The following is a 21,442-nucleotide window of genomic DNA, read 5'->3' as shown; positions in this document are numbered from 1 at the left end:
TAAAGTGCTCAGCTCCTGCAGTTTGTAAGCATGTTTAAATATAAGGAGATAAGCGTTTGAGGATCTTTTTTCCTAATTATTATTAATAATTAAAATATTATTTCTTACTAAATCTCCTTTTTCAAAGTTTGGTAAACCTAAGTGGGTCCCGAGAGAGGGTTATATTAAAAAGTGAGTCCCAGTGCTAAAAGTTTGGGAACCCCCAGACTATAGAATTGGAACATAGAAGTCTGAATGTTGTAACAACAGGAATCACATTTGAAATTCTGTCACATAATACGAACCAGCAAAATGTTTCCAGAGCTGCATCAACTAACTTCATGGATGGCCCACTCTAGGTCATGGTATTGAATATTGTTGTCTCTTACATCTCAATTCCCATCATGGGAGTTTGGGTGACTGTTTCTGTTTTTCTCTGAGAATGCCCTAACCTTGTCTTTAAACATTTGGATCCATGGTGATGAGAAGGGATGGGAAAACCCAGTGGGACTTGACTCAAGTTGAGTTGCTGAGTGACCCCCCCACAACTCGACTCGAAATTGAGTCATAAAGGGGGCACTGTCCAAGTCTCTGAATAACCCTGTAGTGACCCTGAAGGACAAGTCAAGTCACCCCCCCCTTTAAAAAAAAACCCAAAGCAGAAAAACAGGGCTGCTGCTAGTGAGTGACAGCGTGTGTGTGTTGGACCTCTCTTTGAACATTCCCCTGTCATCCACGCCCATCTGTAAACAGGACAAAAGGGATGGTAGGAAGTGAGTGAGAGCTGGGACAGAAGCAGCGAGGGGGAGGAGGTTCACAAGCAGCAGCTGGGAGGCTTACCAGGATGACCCAATCCTTGGCAGCCCTACTCACAAGTAGTCCCATTTGCGCCAGCCATTCAATGAGGATTGCTCCTCCTCCAGCATTCCCTCAGAAGATGGAAATATGAGAATGCCCATCCTTTGTCCAATGATCATCCATTCCTTCCTTCCTATCAGAGATGGGAAAAGAGAGTTCCTCCTCCTGCTCGCATTAACCCTTTCCTGGCTCCCAGCTGGAACTCTCTGCTGCTTGCCCATCGGAATGCTTGCCCCACAAGGTTTTCCACACAGCGAAATAGTAGGGAAGCACCTCCAGACACAGGCAGACTCGAGTCAGCAAGTGCGGGGACAAGTGCCGAGTCAGGGGACCCCAGACTCAAGTTTTTTTCAGAGTCTTCCATACACATGACCCACAAGTTGCTGAGTCAGCAAAAATCACATATTTTTGCGACTCAGGTCAAGTCACTGACTCAAGTTCCCAACACTGGTGATGAGGAAGAGAACTTTCTTCAGTGCTTACATTTTCGAGGCTGATTTCACCTTGATCACAAAGTTAAATTCCAAAGGAAGAAATGCTTGGAAGGCAGTTTTCCATGGTTTGAAGTATATGAAAAGTTTGGAAGAAGTATAAAGGAGAATACCATGAAGTTCAAACCTGAACTGAATTAGGTTGCAGTGTCATGTAGGCCAGGTGTCTCCAAACTATGGTCTTAGGAACACTTCAATATTTTATCTGACCTGCAGCAACTTAAAACATTTTCCTGCAACCATGCAATTGGTCAGTTAACACGTGCAGATCTGTCCACCCCTCTCCATTCCATATAGCCAAAGTGGTGTGACCCTGGCTGACCCTCATTTTCAGCCACCTGGGATGTATGCTTGAAGACCCTCAAACCATAATTATTCATTAACTGCACCCCTGCCAAGAAAACAAATCAGCTTTCCAAATACTGACTTTCAACAGTGCAGTAAAGCAACTGAAGGAAGGAAATAGCATCATTTCTGCACATGCCTAAACAAGTCATCACAAAATGGGTTTCTGCAATAGATCAGGCAGAGATGATGTGCTGTGCCCTTTCTGTTTTCCTCAGTAATATTTTGTTTTGAATCCTATCCTGCTGGTTACAAAAAAAGATTCAAATAAAACACATGTATTCATTTAAATTTCATTCATTCATTTATAAAATTGATTTTTTTTGCATCCCGCAAAATGTGTGAAATACTATATAAAACGTGGCCTTCCTACAGTTACGTTTGGAGACACCTGACGTAGGGAAATTAGTTTCTGTAAAACTACTTCAGGAGGAAGAGTTGGAGGCTGAGGTTGCCAGCAGGCAGCATCTCCAATTTCCTGGCAACGCCACCTTGAGCAACACCTGCCCCACAAGTGGAAACTATAGCAGAGGTGACAAGAAGAATGAAACCAAAAAAGGAGGGAAAGTAACAAAGAAGGCACAATTTGTCAAAAAGAAAGGGGGAAAAAAATACGGGAGAAGTGTTGGAGGAAATTAAAAATTGTTTCCTCTTTGGGGGGGGGAAGCAGAGTAGCTTAAGCAGCAGACACCCCCTTTAGGGTATCACCCAAGGGAATCTCCCTCACCCGGCTGACTGCAATAGAAAAGACAAAGAGGCAATGGCTTGTTAAAGTTGCAGAAAGAAGTCATTTTCTTACAGTTCCATTGAGTGTATGTTTACAGCATGTGATTAGGATCAGAAGTTCAGCTAACACTTAGAGATAGCAAGGCCCTAGAGTTGCCTCGCCCTGCAGGCCTTGTGCTCAAGATGGCCTGGGCATCAGAGCCCTGGTGTGTGCCATCTTAACAGGTCCGTGGTCAGAGGACAAGAGGAAGTGCTCAGAGGAGAAGGGAAGGATAAAGGGTTAGGGCCACACCCCACAAGGATCACAGAGCGAACAGGTAGAAAGGTCGGATTCAGTGGGCCTTAGCTTGACCCCTTCTGGACAGCAGACAAAGTTGCACCAACTCCAACAAGAAGTGCCTTCAAAAATGTGCTTTATTCTGTCCAAGTTCTGAGAACTTCTACAGCCCTCTGCCAACCCATTCTCTGAGGGCTCCTGAGTTCACATCTGAATCTTTGTTAGAATTGTGTGAGGCAATTAGTGACTATTGGACAGAGATTGGGTGAGCCCTGAGCCTGCTACAACCAACGCTGCAGGCCAGGGCCTAGGAGAGGGGGGGTAAAGGGGGTAATTTGTACCTGGGCCCAGGTTCAGAAAGGGGGCCCAGGAGCCAAAGGCCCAGAAATTTCCTGGGATCTGACATTTTCCTGTCTCACCTGAACTCACTGTGCATGATGCTTTGGCACAACCATGTGCATGCAAGCCATACACACTGGGCTCTTGAATGCATCCATGACCCTCCAGAACACAGTGTCAAATCTGGGTGTCAAAACAGGCTTGCTACAGTAGCTTTTTGGCTTGTGGATCCCATAATCATGAAGGAGTGTATAGAAGCTCAGTGACCCAGGTGTGGGGCTATTGCTGCTGCAGAAGTTCATTTTGGTCCATTCTAGTGTGAACCTAAACACAATGATGCTAATTTTCTGCAATCAATTTCACAGGCCTGTAAAACTGAAGGTCAGAAAAGTTTTTCCCAAACTTTATGGTGGTTTGATATGAATTTGGGGTGCCGATTCAAAATGTGGCATCCGTTTTGCCCTATCACATCTAGTTCTGGAGATATAGTATAGCCTCATTAGTGAATGGTTCAAGCAGCTTCCTCATGAGGAAGCCATGGTGTAGGCCATGAGGAAGCCATGTTGTAGGCTTCCTCATGAGGAATCTACTTGAACCATTCAAGTAGATTCATATACTTGAATATACATTGCTATAATCCTCCTGCCCCCGTCCCTTAAGGGGCCAGAACTAAGTGCTTCCCTGGCTGATTTGGGAACCACTGATTTAGAGGGTGAGAATGTAAGCCAAACTATGGTGGAAACAAACTCCTAAGAAATACCCCTACAACTCCCTGCTGCATACCTGCTTTGTTTTATGCCCCTGTCTGTTTTTCCACTGGGTCACATTCTGAATTTAGAGTAATGTGATTTGGCCTTTTGGGTGAAACTAGATGAGATGCCGTAGCACTTCTTTGATAGGTTTGTCTGAGCTATACAAACTGAGTTGGGGGGGGGGGCAATACGGATTGAGATGATGACAAAGCACCCTGCCACCTGTCATGATCCCAAATCAGATCAACCCCCACTCTTTGTCTCATTCAGTCCTCAAAAACATGTATGTTTTTCATGTGGTATAGAGAATCTTGGCCATTAGGGAGCTATTTACGTACTCCATAATTATCCAAACCACTGTTATTTTTCTCCTTATACAGTCATCGACATGTAACTAATCTGTATGAAAAATGAAGGTGGTTTTACTCTGAACTGACACATAGTTCTGAATTGCTGCTCCATGGAGATGCACAGATTCATCAGGCATCTCCCCAGTTGTTCATCACATAGAGAAGAGCCTTTGAGCTGAATCTCTCCGACCAGAGCTCTGTTTCTGTGTAGCTCCTGAGTGACATTCTTGCAAGGATCTACCAGAGAGGTAATTCAAGTAGAAAGCGGAGTTCAGGATGCAGGTGAGCAGCTGTGACTTGCTCATGAGCAGGGTCAGGCTTGCATTTGCAGCCCAGTGGTTGTTCCTGCTCCTGTGGTTTCTCCTTCTCCCTTCTCAGGCCTGCTGGGAAGTTATTACTGAATGTAGTTTTGAAAGACATCATGAAAAGAATCTGTATAGGCCAGGAGATACTATCATTGCCGGGGTCCTGTCTCTTATACGTCCTCTAAAGAATGCAGTCAACTTTCAGAAACTTCCAAATATGGAGGTACAAAGTTTAATGTAAGTTGTTTATTGTTTGGTACCCATTATGCAGAGGGATGAACACCTATGACACCTTTGTTGAAGGAATGGTCACGTACAAATCTACCCTGGATCTACTGTTCAGATGGCAAAGGAATGTACCCAATTGCATGTGCGATAAGGCTATGTCATGTCTGTTATTGGTGGACTCACTATAGAATATGGTATCCAAATATCCTCCATCTTGACATACCCCAGATTTGCAAGCAAAGGTGTAGTACTTCCAATCTCTCCCTTTTCTCCTCCTCAAATGAACATGTTCACTAAACATGCAGAGTAAAGATTCATTTGCCTCTACCTTGTCACTCTTTTTTTTCCTTTGCCTGCTTTTTCATTTTGTTGGGGGAGGTCTTCTGCGCACTACTACATGTGGTAATAGTGACAACTTACTAGACATTCTCTGAATATCTAAGTCTCAGTTTTGATCTCATTGCAGGCTAGAGCCTAAAGATTATCAGCATGTCCTGACCTTCATGTTTGCCATTCAAGAGATCAATGGGAATCCCCATCTCCTGCCCAACATCACCTTGGGGATGAACATCTATGACAACCTTTTTGATGGAATGATCACATACGAGTCAATCGTGGATCTACTTTTCAAACTGCAAAGGAATGTACCCAACTACAAGTGTGATAATCAAGAGAATGTCTTGTCTGTCATTGGTGGACTCACTGTAGAATATATCATCCAAATGTACTCCATCTTGAGCCTCTACAAGATCCCCCAGGTATATTAACATGTATTTAGGCAGGGCTGAAGAACTGCTGCTGTTCCTTTATCATTTTCATTCTCCTTATGTCTGGTCAGGGGAGCATGAGGGTTTTGCCAGGTTGGGCATTGACCAAGACCTCATGACGATCAGAAGGCCCATTTTGAAGGACAGTCCCTGAACTCTCAAAAGCAATGTCAATGGTAATTTTCAAAATGCCACTAGTGGGTTGGGGGATGCCAGTGTGAGGGTTTTGCTCCACAAGCCCCAGCAACCAGGTACTGATACTGTGTCCCTTAGCTGAACTTGTTACGGTATAGATGTGCCCCGGACTCAGCAGGGGATCTGTTCCGGACCCCCCCCTGTGGATACCTGGGATTCACAGATATAGCAGATAGCCCCCACCCCATGGAAGCTCCACTGCATGCCCTTTACACCTTTCAAACACTTACTAGGGAGAAAATCAAGTCGATTTTCAGCCCAGTAATTTTTTTAAATGATGTAATGGGCACACTGGAAGGCACATGGGGGTTGGGGACCATTAAGTGGTCACCCTGTGCACCATTAAACTATTTTAAAAACTGACTATTAAACTATTTTAAAAACTGACTGAACGCATGTTCTTGCTTAAATGTCTTTTGAGACTTTTCCGCGAGGCCTGAAGACCCTTCTGTTTAAACAAGCCTCCTGAGTTCTTAGCCTTTTTAACATCTTTTAATATTTTTTACAGGCCTGATTGATTTGTGATTTGTTGCTCTATGCTCTTTTTGACTCACTGCCTTATGATATGTGTTAATATGCTTTGCCTTGTGTCCCTTCGGGGAGAAAGGTTGGATACTACTACTACTACTACTACTACTACTACTACTACTACTACTAATAATAATAATAATAATAATAATAATAATAATAACTGTGCTTGCTTTGCAGCCAGCAAGAAGGAAGGCACTGCAGTTAAGTCTTTCGATTGACCTCACTGGTGTTCTCTTAGCATATACAAAGCAGTTGAAATGGTTAAAGGGAACACCACTAAGGTCAGTAGAAAGACCTCACTGCAGTTCCTTCCTTCCTGCTGGCTGCCAATGCAACCTGTTTAAGCAAGAATGTGCACCCAATAAGTTTTTGAAACTTTCTGCCCTCCCACCGCTTGTCCCCCACACCACAAGCAGGCACTGGGCCTTACACAGAGGGCACTGTTTCCCAGCCACTGCCCCTCACTGTTTGCAGTGGTGACTAACCTGTTACACTGCACTCTTACACAGTTACACTGCACTAACCTGCACTGTTACAGCGCCACTGAGAGCTGTCCTTGAGCCTAGAGCAAGTCGCTTGATTGCCCCCTTCCTAAAATTTCCCACAAAGCAGATGTTACTACATTTTTTAAATAAGTTTTAAACTGAGAATTTTAACTTATCATGAGCTAGATTTAATCTAAATGAAAACTTTTATCAGAATGTGATAATTTTTTTGCTTTGAGTAGTGTTACTGCATGTCTTTTCTTCCACCTCAGCAAGGTCCTCATTTGCTTTTTCTTCTCACAATGCAAGGGCATTCAAGGACAGGCTTTCACTCTCTCCCTCAATGCTGTGAGGAACTTCTTTGGTTTCAGAACGCATTGGGGAAATAGAAGTGCATTGATAGTGCTTTAAAACTGTGATGGAAATGCAACCCTGAATAAATGTGTTTTGTACTTTATGTCTAGTTATAGCCTAGTCCCTGGAAGCCCAGGCCTGACACTGGGATCCCCCCCCAGCCTCACACTGTGGTGCATCAAATTTTGCGATGGCCATAAGGTCCTGGGCCTTTTGTTTGGCCTGCAATGTGACAGGTCCATAGGATGGGCTATGAGTGGCTTTTCTGCCCAACCCTCCCACTTTCTTCATGCTGCCTTTCTTCACAGTTTACATCTTTCACAGCCCAATCCTGAGCTGCCCGGGGTGTCCAGGCTCGGCAGCACCGAGAAGGGCTGCCGCCAGATCTGCGCCTCCTGAACTACTGCGGGAGGCGCCTCGGGAGAAGGGGACTTTCATCCCCTTCCCCCAAGTAAGGTAAGCAGCCCCGCAATGGGGCTACTCACTTTACTGCCAACCAGAAGGTCGGTGGTAAGATAAAGGCACTCGTGTAGGGCTCCGCACCCTTGAATCCTGTGGAGCGGAGCTCCGTGGACCCGCCTTCCTCCCTCCCCTGGCATGACTCCTGTCCGCCCCCAGCATGCTTCCCCTGCCCTCTCTCAGCCCCCTGACGGCCTCCCCCTCCCCGGAACGCCTCCTCCCCACTCCCGTCCCAGCCCCCACTTACCGTGCCACGACTTGGCAGTCCGGAAGACAGCCGAGCCACGGAAGCTGGGCGACTGCCCCGTGCTAGCCCAGCACCGGCCAGCGCTAGTGGCCTTACGATCTGTGCCGCCCAGCACAGGATTGGGCTCTCACTCCCCTATGTATTCTAGATACTATGGATAAAAATGAGGAGTGGGAAACCTGAAAGTTTCTATATATTCTTAAAAAAGAAGCTGGAATGTTTTAAAAATTCATGACCTGAGATTAGCTTTGGTCTGTAGCATCTACAATGAGTCACATGACATGATAACACCACTAACTAGTCATTGATTTAAATCATGCCTATTTTCTTTGGATACAACTCATGGAGGGCAAGTGTTTTGTTTTTTAAAAATGGATATATGAACTACAGCAGTGAATAAAGCAACAGCTGAGTCAAGTACCGTAGTTACTAACATATTTAGGTGAGAATATCTTCAGTTAAACAGAGACAGAGTTCATATTCAAATAAAACCCAGAAACAAAAGTCTGCATCTTAACTTTGGAGGGAATCACATTGGTTTGGAGCAGGGGTGTCCTAAGTTTTTGGTAGGAGAGCCACATCGTCTCTCTGACACTGTGTTGGGGCCGGGGGAAAAAAAGAATTAATTTACATTTAAAATGTGAATAAATTTACATCTGTTTACATAAATATATATTAAAGATGACCTTCTATGAATGAATGAAGGTCTTGCAATAGCTCAGGGCCTATAAAAGGCCTTGCACAAAGCAAGGCTGGCCTTTCCTTTGCTGCCGCTACTGCATCACAGATGTGAAACAGCAAGCAGTGGAGGGAGCCCTCATCCCACAGCTCATGCAAGAGGTCAAAGAGTCACCTTCATGCTGAGAGCAGTTGCCTCGGGCCAGTGTGGGCCCGAATGTGATATAGGTGGTATGTGGTATGTGGTATAGGTGCTATAGGTGGTATGTGGTATAGGTGATATACCACATATCTATTGTGATATAGGTGGTATGTGGTATAGGTGGTATCGTGGCAGCAGATGCATTACCCATGCACCCCCATTAAATAATAAATAAAAACCAAATAAGGAGGGTTTTTTTTTTGCAGATTTCTGTGTCTGTGTGTGTTGCAAAAATGAGGTGCAGAAAGCAATATTATGTATTTTTATTTTGCTCTCCCTGTTTTCACCCACCTCTAGTAATGAGTCATATTTTCCCTATTAGCTCACCTATGGCGCATATGAAACTCCACCCACTGGACACCATTTGCCCTCTGTGTACTGGAATGCACCAAGGGAAGGGACTCTCCACACAGGGATAGTCCAGCTACTTCTGCATTTCAAATGGACCTGGATCGGCCTCATTGTGTCAGGTGATGAGAGCGGAGAAAGCTTTCTGAAGATCCTGACCCCTTTGTTTGCTCAGAATAGCATTTGTGTTGCCTTCCAGGAAAGGACTGGTGGACACAGGAATGCTAATATGGATCGTTACTTTGACAGTATCCGTAAAGTACACTCAACACTTCTATCGACTGAAGTCAGTGTGGTTATTGTCAGTGGGAATGCTCAGTCTCTGCATGTTTTGGCAATGGCTTTACATTATGCTGAATTTATACAGAGGCACCACATAGGGAAGGTTTGGATCACACCCCCTCAATGGGATTTTATCACCGAAATTGCAGCTATGGGTTTCTGTTCAGAAACGTTCCATGGCACATTGTCCTTCTCAGATTCCACAGAAGTCGTGCCAGGATTCAAGGACTTCCTCCAGAACTTAAAGCCTGATAAATCCCTGTCACATTTCCTTTGTTTTTTCTTGCAATACGCTTTCAAATGTCGCCTTAATAAAGAAATAAAAGATTTTGAACGCTGTACAGGAGAGGAGAAGCTGGAGAGTTTGCCTGGGTCTCGGTTTGAGATGGAGATGAGTGGTCAGAGCTACCATATTTACAATGCTCTCTATGCTGTAGCACATGCTTTGCATGCCATAGGTGCATCCAGGAAAAGTGCAGTGCCAGACAGAAGCAAATACAAGCATTTGAATATTGAACCCTGGAAGGTACATTTTTAATATTATTGAATGACTTACAGGGCAATCTTGAGCGTTTATCTGGGAGAAAGCTGCTACTGGGGTCAGTGGGATGCATTTCTGAAGAATAGTACTTAGAATTTCCTTGTTGTTGTGGATGAAATCATGTCCCCAGTCTCTAAGGCACATGAAACAGCTGCTTTGTGGAAGTTAAGCACATTTGCAGTTGTGACATTACCTCTTAGAAACTCCATCTATGCCACCTTCAGCTCCATAATAGGGAAGAAAAGGTAGGATATAAATGTCTGATGGCTGAAACCACATACAGAAACTTTCCACTGTACGTTGAGAACATGGTACATTGAAGCTATGTGAAACCACATAGTGAAGCTGTTGCCATGAATCTAGTGGAAAACCAGGAAAAGGTCAGGAAACCTAAGAACAGAGAACCAAATAAAAAGAGTTGCACAGTTTTGGAAATATTAGGTGATGATAAAGTGAGAAGGAAGATGAGGAAAAATTGCCAAACTGATTCTCGTAAACTTCATGTCTAAAGAATATTTTGGAGGAAAGAAGTGCATTCAGTGGCAATGGACACACTGAGAGAAAGGGCTCTATGTTATAAATTGTTATACATCTATTCCCTCCCAACCTAGCTACACTCTCTCCTGAAAGACATCCACTTTAACAATGGTGCTGGGCATGAAGTTTGGTTTGCCAATGAGAAATTATCGTCTGGACTCGATATCAACAACTGGGTGACTTTCCCCAATCAGTCCTTTCTTAAGGTCCGAGTTGGAATGATTTCTCCAAGTCAGGAGTTCAGCATCACTGATGATACTGCTGTATGGAATAGCAAATTCAAGCAGGTAGAAATAAAACTCATTACTTAATGCACAGTGCTATCTGGGAGGCGGGGGGCATATCAGTGAATTCAGTTATCTGAGGATTGAGTACCTATCTCCCCCACGCCCACATCCCCCCAGGCCTCCCAATTCCTTATAAGGCATTACAAATTGTCTCTTCCAGTTTCCCACAGAAACCAGAAGCCGCATTTTTTTTAACTGTCGGTCTGAGCATGGCAGAAGCTGTGTATGGACGTCTGCAGACTCTGCTGGGCTCAGAGGACACTCCAGAGGCAAGGGGAGCTCCATGTCCCTCGGCTCCAGACGGCGGGGGGCATTCCCTGGTATCTGCAGTTTCGGTTATCCATAGGGGGTTCTGGAACGGAACCCTTGCAGATACCAGTGCACATCTGTACATGTTTACTTGGGAATATATTTTCACTATGTTCAGTTGTGCTTAATTTCATGTAAAAGTATAGAATTGCAACCTTAAACTTGCAAGGGCTACTGTGTAGGTGTTGTCGTATCAGTGATTGAGTGTCTTCTGTTCATTGTCTGACTACCCTTATCCCCTATAGCTGGCAACATATGGGGTAATTTGAGTCCTCTCACAGCACAGGACTAGGGAGTAACCTTGGTCAACAGACAGTTTTTATTGAAAGGGACATAGAATGGAATTGAAGGTAATGAACAGCCCAATCCTAACTAAATCCTCTCCCTGCTGATGCAGCTGTGCCAATGGAGTGCATGTGCTCTATCCTGTGGGGGAGGGGGGAGTCCAGAGACCTCCACGAAGTAATGGCACTTTCGTTCTTTTACCCCAGGGCAAACATCTGCTGTACCATTGGGTATCCTCAGACCTGCACCACCTATTTCATTGGTGCAAGTCCAAGGATAGTACAGGAGAGAAGGGGAGACAGATTGGGGTTAGGATCCTGCGTGCATCAGTGCTGCTGGGTGGTGCCCTGTTCTACCACCTACCTGCCCCCTCCCTGCCCAGAATCTTCCCCATTCCTCCCCCTCCTGTTCCATTCTGCCCACTGCCCACCCCACTGCCAGCTTCCCTTCACTGCCAGAGGTCAACAGTAATGCCCCCCAAAAGAAGTATAGACCTTTCAATAAATAAATGCAAATAAGAGTTCTAAGATAGTATCCAGACAATAAAAGCTTGAAGTTTCACCAGAAAGAATAGATATATCATGAAATGGTAGCAACCTGATAAAGGCTTAGATCACAAGAATTAAGGACAGAAGGATAAAATATTTTAACTTGAGTGTAAAACACGGATTCTCAATTTTTTTAAATATTTATTTAATCTTCACTTGACATTTCTTCTATACACAGAACACTTGAATCAATTATGGGAAATAATTTTTAAGAGAGTCAATAGTTCAGAAGGCAGTTTTTGAAATCAACATGCATATTTCTATTTAGCTGACAGCCTCAGAATGTCCTGGGTCAGCTCTGATCCCTATCAATATCCTCCCCAGCATGCCCCAGAACCAACCCCGAGCAATGTACTGGCTTTGATGTGGGCAATCCATTGGTGCATGCCCAGGGCTGCCAGCCATTCACACTGGTGGCCCTGGCCCATGTGCTTGTGAAGGCTGAGCCATAAACCACATTTTCAAATGTCAGTTTCCTTTCGGGGATGCTAACAACCCAGTCCCATTGGGTCATTACACTGCCGCGATACGTGTGATGGTGGAGTGATGTACTTTCTGGTTATTGCAAACACCACACTGGAGGGCAAGGCCTGGCTAGGTCCATGCAGCAACAGCCTAGGTATGCCTGCTGCCTGAGGTTAGGCTGCACAGGAGGTGAGAGGGAGGCAGGGAGGGGTTGGAATAGGGCAGGGGGAGGGAAGAATGGGAAGGTGACACAGAGGGGAGGAGGGCGGATTGCACCTGGGAAAGGGGTCGATTCAGTGGCAGTCAAATCCAAAACCTCTTCCCAGGGGCAATTTGCCTGCACTGGTCCATGTAGATGTGCACCAGCACTTGGTAGAGCCAAATAGACCAGGCAACTAGGCACAGGCATACCCCAGGGCAAGGAAACAAATGTCCCCTTATCCCACCTCAAGTGTTCCCTCCCCACAGGAAGCTGAAACTCCCTCATGGGATGCAGCGGGCACAGCATTGACACTGCTGCTTCACCACGCAGGGACATAAGATAGAATTGGGCTGCAAACTCATACATGGGGTCCTGGCTTGAGGGGGACCTTCATATTAGCAAGAGGCAGCGGCAGGGCACTGGAGGTTCTGTCTCCCAGAGCAATGGCTTAGCCATCGGGGCCTCAGCAGAGAGTGTGGGGGGAAGGAGGTTGCGTCACCCGGTCCATCTCCCCCAGCTGCTAGGGCTTTTTAGCTCCTAGCCAGCCTTTGGTTCATGGGCAGGCTGGGTTCTGCTCCCTCCAGCTGCCTGCCCCAGAATGACTTAATCCTTGTCCCAGCTGAGCTTTAGGCTCATGACCAGGCCCCGCACCTCTAGGCCCCGCCCCTTCCTCCATGGGAGGGTTAAAAGACTGACTGGCCTCTCCTAGCCCCTCCCCTCACTGCTTCTTTGAGCCAAAACACTGGAGCCTGGTGTTTCTCCTCCCTCTCCTGGCTCTCCAGACCGGTACTCCACCTGCTGCTGGCTTTGGAGCCTGTCTCCTCCTTGCCTTGCAAGCCTGTTCCCTCCAGGTTTCCTCCAGGTAAGTTAGGGGGACACTGACATCATATAATCCTTAATGATGGAATACGTCCTTAAATAAATAAGCATGTATAAAGCAGTCAATTCAGCAGTGATGAATTCTGTGTAGGTTTGTGACCATTGCCAGTACTATACACATTTGAACGCCTCTTCCCCAGAGTTAGATACTATGCTATTTAATAAATTTTATTATCAGTCACCAAGCACCACATGAATGAATAGAGCTCTAGCGTAGTATATTGCAGGTATTCATGTCCTGCCCTTCCTCTCCCCATCAGAAGGTAGTCAAGGTGGCTAACAGTGTTTCCTCCCCCCTATATAGTGGTAGAATCTAAACATTAAGGTGAGGATTATGCCTCTCTGGCAGCTTTACCTCTTCACAGGAGAGTTGGTGTTTCACTACAAGAGGAAGGGGCACCGCTCCGTTTCAAATGATATTCTGCTTGTCCCTTACAGATGCAATTCATTGCATCAGATGCCCAGAAGAGGACTATCCAAACAAGAACCAAGACCAGTGCATTCCCAAAGTCACCACCTTCCTTTCCTACCAAGAGCCATTAGGGATGATTTTGGTTTCCCTGGTTATTTTCTTTGCTGTGGTCACAAGCCTGGTGATACTCACCTTTAGGAAGAACTGGAACACTCCCATTGTCAAAGCCAACAACAGGCAGCTCACCTGTGTTCTTCTTGGCTCCATCCTGTTTTGCTACCTTTCTTCCCTGCTCTTCATTGGCAAGCCTGGGAAGGTTTCCTGCCTTCTCCGGCAATCAGCTTTTGGCATTATTTTCTCTGTGGCTGTTTCTTGTGTGCTGGCAAAAACCATCATGGTGGTCCTGGCCTTCATGGCCACTCAGCCAGATAACAGGATGAGGAAATGGCTGGGGAAAAAAGTGGCTTACTCCATTGTTCTTTCCTGCTGCCTTATTCAAATGGGTATTTGCATTGCATGGCTGTCAACCTCACCTCCATTTCCAGATGTTGACATGCACTCCCAGACTGGGCAGATCATTGTGGAATGTAATGAAGCTTCGATCACCATGTTTTACTCCGTACTGGGCTACATTGGCATCCTGGCTACTGTCAGTTTTATTGTTGCTTTCTTAGCCAGAAAACTGCCTGACACTTTCAATGAAGCCAAACTGATCACCTTCAGCATGTTGATCTTTTGCAGTGTCTGGATCTCCTTTATTCCTGCCTACCTGAGCACCAAGGGGAAATATGTAGTGGCCGTGGAGGTCTTTGCCTTCTTGGCCTCCAACACTGCATTGCTTGCCTGTATCTTTCTCCCCAAATGTTACATTATTGCCCTTGGAACCGAGTACAATTCCAAGAAGCTGTTAACAGAAGGAAGAAAGCATTAAATTGAATTGGGAGTTTGTAGATGTAGTATGATTTTTCTATATGTCAGTTGTGCACAAAACAGTGCACAACTGTTTTAAAAAACATAACCTTAAAGGTATGCTTGGCAAGTTGCATGGTGGAACTATTTCAGAAGCAACAGTTGTATCTCATGTGCTCCTATCCAGAGATAGTTTTGATAATAGATTATAGCAGTGGGTCAGTGGTCCCAAACTGGTGCGTTGCAACCTGATTTTTGGCCTGTGGTGATCAGATAACTAATTGCCATAAACCCTGGGGCTGTTCAAAAATCAGACTCTAACTGTAGCTGCTAATTACCCTGTAAAGCGCTCAGCTCCTGCAGTTTGTAAGCATGTTTAAATATAAGGAGATAAGCGTTTGAGGATCTTTTTTCCTAATTATTATTAATAAATAAAATATTATTTCTTACTAAATCTCCTTTTTCAAAGTCTGGTAAACCTAAGTGGGTCCCGAGAGAGGGTTATATTAAAAAGTGAGTCCCAGTGCTAAAAGTTTGGGAACCCCCAGACTATAGAATTGGAACATAGAAGTCTGAATGTAACAACAGGAATCTCATTTGAAATTCTGTCACATAATATGAACCAGCAAAATGTTTCCAGAGCTGCATCAACTAACTTCATGGATGGCCCACTCCAGGTCACGGTACTGAATATCATTGTCTCTTACGTCTCAATTCCCATCATGGGAGTTTGGGTGGCTCCTTTTCTTTGTTTCTGTTTTTCTCTGAGAATGCCCTAACCTTGTCTTTAAACATTTGGATCCATGGTGATGAGAATGGATGGGAAAACCCAGTGGGACTTGACTCAAGTTGAGTTGCTGAGTGACCCCCCCACAACTCAACTCGAAATTGAGTCATAATGGGGGCACTGTCCGAGTCTCTGAATAACCCTGTAGTGACCCTGAAGGGCAAGAGTCAAGTCACCCCCCTTTAAAAAAACACCAGAGCAGAAAAACAGGGCTGCTGCAAGGGAGTGAGAGCATGTGTGTGTTGGAGCTCTCTTTGAACATTCCCCTGTCATCCACGCCCATCTGCAAACAGGACAAAAGGGATGGTAGGAAGTGAGTGAGAGCTGGGACAGAAGCAGCAAGAGGGAGGAGGTTCACAAGCAGCAGCTGGGAGGCTTACCAGGATGACCCAATCCTTGGCAGCCCTACTCATAAGTAGTCCCATTTGCGCCAGCCATTCAATGAGGATTGCTCCTCCTCCAGCATTCCCTCAGAAGATGGAAATATGAGAATGCCCATCCTTTGTCCAATGATCATCCATTCCTTCCTTCCTATCAGAGATGGGAAAAGAGAGGTCCTCCTCCTGCTCGCATTAACCCTTTCCTGGCTCCCAGCTGGAACTCTCTGCTGCTCGCCCATCGGAATGCTTGCCCCACAAGGTTTTCCACACAGCGAAATAGTAGGGAAGCACCCCCAGACACAGGCAGACTCGAGTCAGCAAGTGCGGGGACAAGTGCCGAGTCACGGGCCCCAGACTCAAGTTTTTTTCAGAGTCTTCCATACACATGACCCACAAGTTTCTGAGTCAGCAAAAATCACGCATTTTTGCGACTCAGGTCGAGTCACTGACTCAAGTTCCCAACACTGGTGATGAGGAAGAGAACTTTCTTCAGTGCTTACATTTTCGAGGCTGATTTCACCTTGATCACAAAGTTAAATTCCAAAGGAAGAAATGCTTGGAAGGCAGTTTTCCAGGGTTTGAAGTATATGAAAAGTTTGGAAGAAGTATGAAGGAGAATACCATGAAGTTCAAACCTGAACTGAATTAGGTTGCAGTGTCATGTAGGCCAGGTGTCTCCAAACTATGGTCTTAGGAACACTTCAAGATTTTACCTGACCTGCAGCAACTTAAAACATTTTCCCCCAACCATGCAATTGGTCAGTTAACACGTGCAGTTCTGTCCACCCCTCTCCATTCCATATAGCCAAAGTGGTGTGACCCTGGCTGACCCTCATTTTCAGTCACCTGGGATGTATGCTTGAAGACCCTCAAACCATAATTATTCATTAACTGCACCCCTGCCAAGAAAACAAATCAGATTTCCAAATACTGACTTTCAACAGTGCAGTAAAGCAACTGAAGGAAGGAAATAGCATCATTTCTGCACATGCCTAAACAAGTCATCACAAAATGGGTTTCTGCAATAGATCAGGCAGAGATGATGTGCTGTGCCCTTTCTGTTTTCCTCAGTAATATTTATTTTGTTTTGAATCATATCCTGCTGGTTACAGAACAGATTCAAATAAAACATATTCATTCATTTAAATTTCATTCATTCATTTATGAAATTGATTTTTTTTGCAGCTGGCAAAAATTTGTGAAATAATATATAAAATGTGGCCTTCCTACAGATAAGTTTGGAGACTGAGGTTGGCAGCAGGCAGCATCTCCACCTTCCTGGCAACGCCACCTTGAGCAACACCTGCCCCACAAGTGACTCCAACAAGCCCAAAATCTTTGTTTTCTGGCTGAGAAGAAAACTTCCATCTTGCTCTCTGTCCACTTGCATACCCAAATAATAAGTGACATCTCCTAGCTCCTTAATTTCCACCTCTTTTAAGATGTGATTTACTACTTCTCTGCATTCTTGTTCCCTCTCCTAAAAACATAGCAAGTCATCTACATAAAACAAGAGATATGTCCATTTTCCATTCTTTTGTTTTGTGTACAGACACTGGTCTGCTGCACCTTGTGTGAAGTGTTGTGTTAACATTTGGTCCAGTTTTTCATTCCAGGCTTTGGCTGATTGCCTTAAACCATACAACCCCTTCTGAAGCTTGCATACAGGGTGAGCTTCCTTGCTGTCTGTAAAACCTAGTGGTTGTTTCATATAAAGCTCCTCTTTAATTTCTCCGTGGAGAAGCAGTTTTAACATCCAAATGGCATACATGCATTTTCTTCTTTACACAGTGGTGATGAGCCCTCCAATGATGGCCATGAGGTTCTTCTTCTGGCCACACTGATAATTAAGGGGACACCTTCTGAAAAGGAGATACATAGTGCCATGTGATACTCCTGCTGTATTGAATCTGTCTCCTTGGATCTTGAATTCTAGTGTCTTGTTGGGTAAAAGGTTTACTTTCTTGTTGATCTCATTCATGGCAAACTCACAAGCAAGGACCTGGTGATAGTTTCTAGTCAAAAAGCTGCAATGACAGTGTCACTTGATTATGATTTAAGTTTTGCTTCTTTTGCCATTACAAGTTGAGACATTCATGTGTAAAAGCAAAGCTTTCATTATACAATTTTGTTCTCTAAAATATGATGACAGCTAGCATTATTCTGTTTTGCAAATGTATTAAGATGTTTAATGGCATCCTGATTTCTTTGCAAGCTGGGATTAACTTGACCAAAGTGTCTGAAATTTTTAAAAACCTTTTTTGTGTGAATAGAAAATTGAACACTTTAAAAACCATTGTCTGTCACTTGGTTAAATAGGTAGTGTTGTTGAATGCGAATTCTGCAGGAACCTTCCCTGAAGTTATGACTTCAGAACCTGCAGTATGATGTGGTACAACCCAAATACACATGGAATGGCAGCCCAATCCTAAACAAAAAAACATCCATTCTGCTGTATCTTGCAGGAGATTTTTGGCCACTGGATGCCACCTCAGGATAAGGGTTCCCTTGCCCCAGGGCAACCCCTAGCAGCCACTATGGGCCAATCATGTGCACATCATTGCCACAGTGCTGAGAATCCGTTCTGCGAAAGGGAGGCAAAAGGCCTTCACGACATGCCTTCCCCACCTCATTGTCTTCTCCACATTCTTATTGACCATCTGCTTTGCATATCTCAGGCCCTCCTCCAGCACCCCATCACACCTGGATTTGACATTTACTATTGTATATTCCCTTACCATGCATTCCCCAATAAATACAGCCGACAACAGGTATGGGATTAAATGGGCCACTTTATTAACTTACAACAAGCGCAACAAGGCAAAATAGGAAACAATACCCAAACTAAGTGCGGGGTTCTAAATGGGGGAAACGGCCTAGCCGTCTACGTCCCCCAGTCTCATAGGGCGTCCACCCAACTCCAGGTGTAGCTCAATTGTTATTAAGCCCGCCTTTCACTGTCGCCCAAAGAGGGTAAGCCAGCCAAACTACTCTGCCTTCAGGTCACCCCTGCAAGGCCCCAAAGTTCAGACCAGGGGCTAGCCAGCCTGCCTCCCCGAGCCGGTCAAGCATCCAAAGAGCGGTTCTGGTTCACCCCTGCCCTTGCTGGCTTAGATTGGACGCAAGAGAAGGTCTTCTGTCTACCCACCCCGCACTTCTACCACCACAAGGGGAGGTCAGCCTAGCGCTTGGCCTTCCCTGCACCCAAAAAGAGTTTCAAGCCTTGTTGCAACTCTGAAAGAAAGCGCCCATAACCCATAGGAGAAAGGTAAACTCCATCGCCACGGTAAAGAGCAGGCTCCTCAAAACCAATACTGGGATGCTGGATAGCCGCTCCACCAAGCTCCGTGATGACCCTGCCCAGGTAAGCGTTGACCCTTTTGCGTGCTACCTCTATTCTTTTAACACAACTCGCCCACCGCCAAACTCGCCTAGGCAGCATGTCAGACCACAGGATAGTGATCCCGGGAAACCGACGGACTAACGAGTTAAAATCCTTGCGGGCCTGGAGCCTCAAGGACATGGATGTCCTCTGACCCAGGTCATTTTCGCCCAAGTGTACCACGATTACCTGCGGCAGGGGGTTGACAGCAATGTACTCCAAAACGGCCAGGAAAAATTGGCCCCCAGCACATACCCCTCTTGGCCAACCAGTCAATGTGCGCAACATCACCCAGTGCCAGCTGAGAGCTGAAACTGGATGACATGGCATGCTTCCAAGCCCAAAAACTATGGAGTGTCCGCAGATCAAGACCCTGGCTGGGCAGCTCCTTCACGGACCTGTGGGAAAAAGAAGCACATTGTGAGATAAGCTCACTGGACAGGCCAAGAGAAAGGAGGAATCCTTCCTCCGCTCTAATACTCACTCCCATGGCCAGTCACGGTCAGTGACCTGGTCTGCCTTACTAGGACACCCCACCTACCCATCACGCCGACACTGGCAAACGCCCTCCAAGCGCTGCCAACAGAGCCTACGCGGCTCTGACACATCTCGCCAACACTGGCGCGGCACACGCCCTCTGAGCGCTGCCAACAGAGCCTACTCGGCTCTGACACATCTCGCCAACACTGGCGCTGCCAACAGAGCCTACTCGGCTCTGACACATCTCGCCAACACTGGCGTGGCACACGCTCACTGAGCGCTGCCCACAGGGCGTACATGGCTCTGACACATCGTGCCAACCTGGCAGTGCACGCATTGCGACCACTGGCGTTGCACACAGAGCCCTGGCGGCACCTATACGCACTTAGGATTTAAAGGCACCAGAGCATCATCTACCGATGCACCTGATGCCCTGGGGGGAGAAACCAATGCTGGCCGCAATGGATGCTGCCCCAATCCTAAATGAATGCAGCCCAAACAATTCAGGCCTCAGGCCTAATTGAGACTGCGCTCTTTTAAAAAATGGCCCGAAACTGGTAAAGGGGAAGGGGTGGGGCGATCCTCGTGGCGGAATAGCGGGCCCACTCCTGCAGGAGCCATTAAGCAGCACTGTTCCCTGACAGATACTGGACAAGGACACCGGCTCGGAGCCTGTTACAACTGAATCCACTGCCCACGCCCTAACGGGTATGTTATGGAGGGATAAACTCCCAGACCGTGACACACAGCGCCCCCACTGAAGGACTCTGTCAGGGGGGGGGGCAAACAGTGACCTAACCAAAGCAGCCGTGTGGGCCTGGGATCTGGATACAGCCTGGCCGCAGGGCCAGCAGCCGAAATCATTCCCCCTGAACTCGAGAGAGAGCATCAGCTATGCTATCTTCAAGCCCGGGCTCATGTCTGGCTGATAAAACAGTGGTGATAGCAAGACACTGTTTGACAAAGACTCTAACCAGATTCATAACCCGGGACCCTAGGGCGCTAGTCAACATCCCTATCAGATTATCTAATTTGTCCCTTGGCAGGCGGTTGGTCTGTGTAACCGAGTCCAAATCGATACCTAAAAGGTGAGCCTGCCAAGGGGGGGGGGGCCCTCTGTCTTCTCGTGTGCCAGGGGGACCTCCAGCTGCTCACACAGTGCTGTAAGGTCACCCAGGAGCCGAGCACAGGTGCCAGACCCAGCTGGTCCCATAAAAAGTAGTGGGCAGTGGATCGTAACACAGTTCTGAAACGCACAGTCATTCCAAAATGTACTGGACACCTCAAAATCCGAACAGGAAATTGAACACCCCATTGGCAACGCCCTATTGTCTGGCAGAAATCCTGGGGGTGCACTAGAAGCAATCAAAAGGCAGACTGAATATCTGCCTTGGCCATCAAGGCCCCAGGGCCACACTTCTTGAGGCAGGCAACCACCTCGTCTAAAGAAGTGTATCTGACTGAACACCGGTGGGTCGGTATCCCGTCATTTATGGAGGAACCCTCCGGAAAGGACAGGTGGTGAATCAGTCTAAATTGGCCCTGGGCTTTTTTAGGCACCACACCCAGGGGGGATACCTGCAATTCCTCCACGGAGGAACCGCAAACGGTCCAGCTACTCTACCCGCTTCTAACTCCTTGGCTATTTTTACCTCGCACCACCTCCTCCATGTCAGTCACTGACCGGAGGTTGCGAGCGAACGTGGGGCTAACTGGAGGCGGGGCTAGGATCTTGAAACCAAGCTGAAAACCCTCAAATACTCTGGCTGCAGAACGATCTGTATAAAATTGCAGCCAGTAAACCAAGGAGGGAATCTCAATTGGCGTCGGGCCCTTTGCCA

At 46.2% G+C, this 21,442-nt stretch overlaps 1 protein-coding gene across 1 annotated transcript; it reads left to right on the top strand.

Moving 5' to 3' along the window:
• The first annotated feature begins 13,664 nt into the window (after positions 1-13,664).
• On the top strand, positions 13,665-14,594 carry LOC136653053 (vomeronasal type-2 receptor 26-like). Its single transcript, XM_066629978.1, has one exon. It carries the CDS (start codon positions 13,665-13,667, stop codon positions 14,592-14,594), a length of 930 nt encoding a protein of 309 aa, XP_066486075.1.
• Positions 14,595-21,442: the final 6,848 nt, after the last annotated feature.

The sequence above is a fragment of the Tiliqua scincoides genome, chromosome 5 (assembly GCF_035046505.1).
Source record: "Tiliqua scincoides isolate rTilSci1 chromosome 5, rTilSci1.hap2, whole genome shotgun sequence".
Taxonomy (NCBI): domain Eukaryota; kingdom Metazoa; phylum Chordata; class Lepidosauria; order Squamata; family Scincidae; genus Tiliqua; species Tiliqua scincoides.
The sequence above is the reverse complement of the archived record's forward strand: the minus strand, read 5'-3'. Positions and strand labels throughout refer to the sequence as shown.

What these genes read in the sequence shown, in the direction of transcription:
- LOC136653053 (XM_066629978.1), top strand. Translation starts at nt 13,665, where the DNA reads ATGATATTCTGCTTGTCCCTTACAGATGCAATTCATTGCATCAGATGC.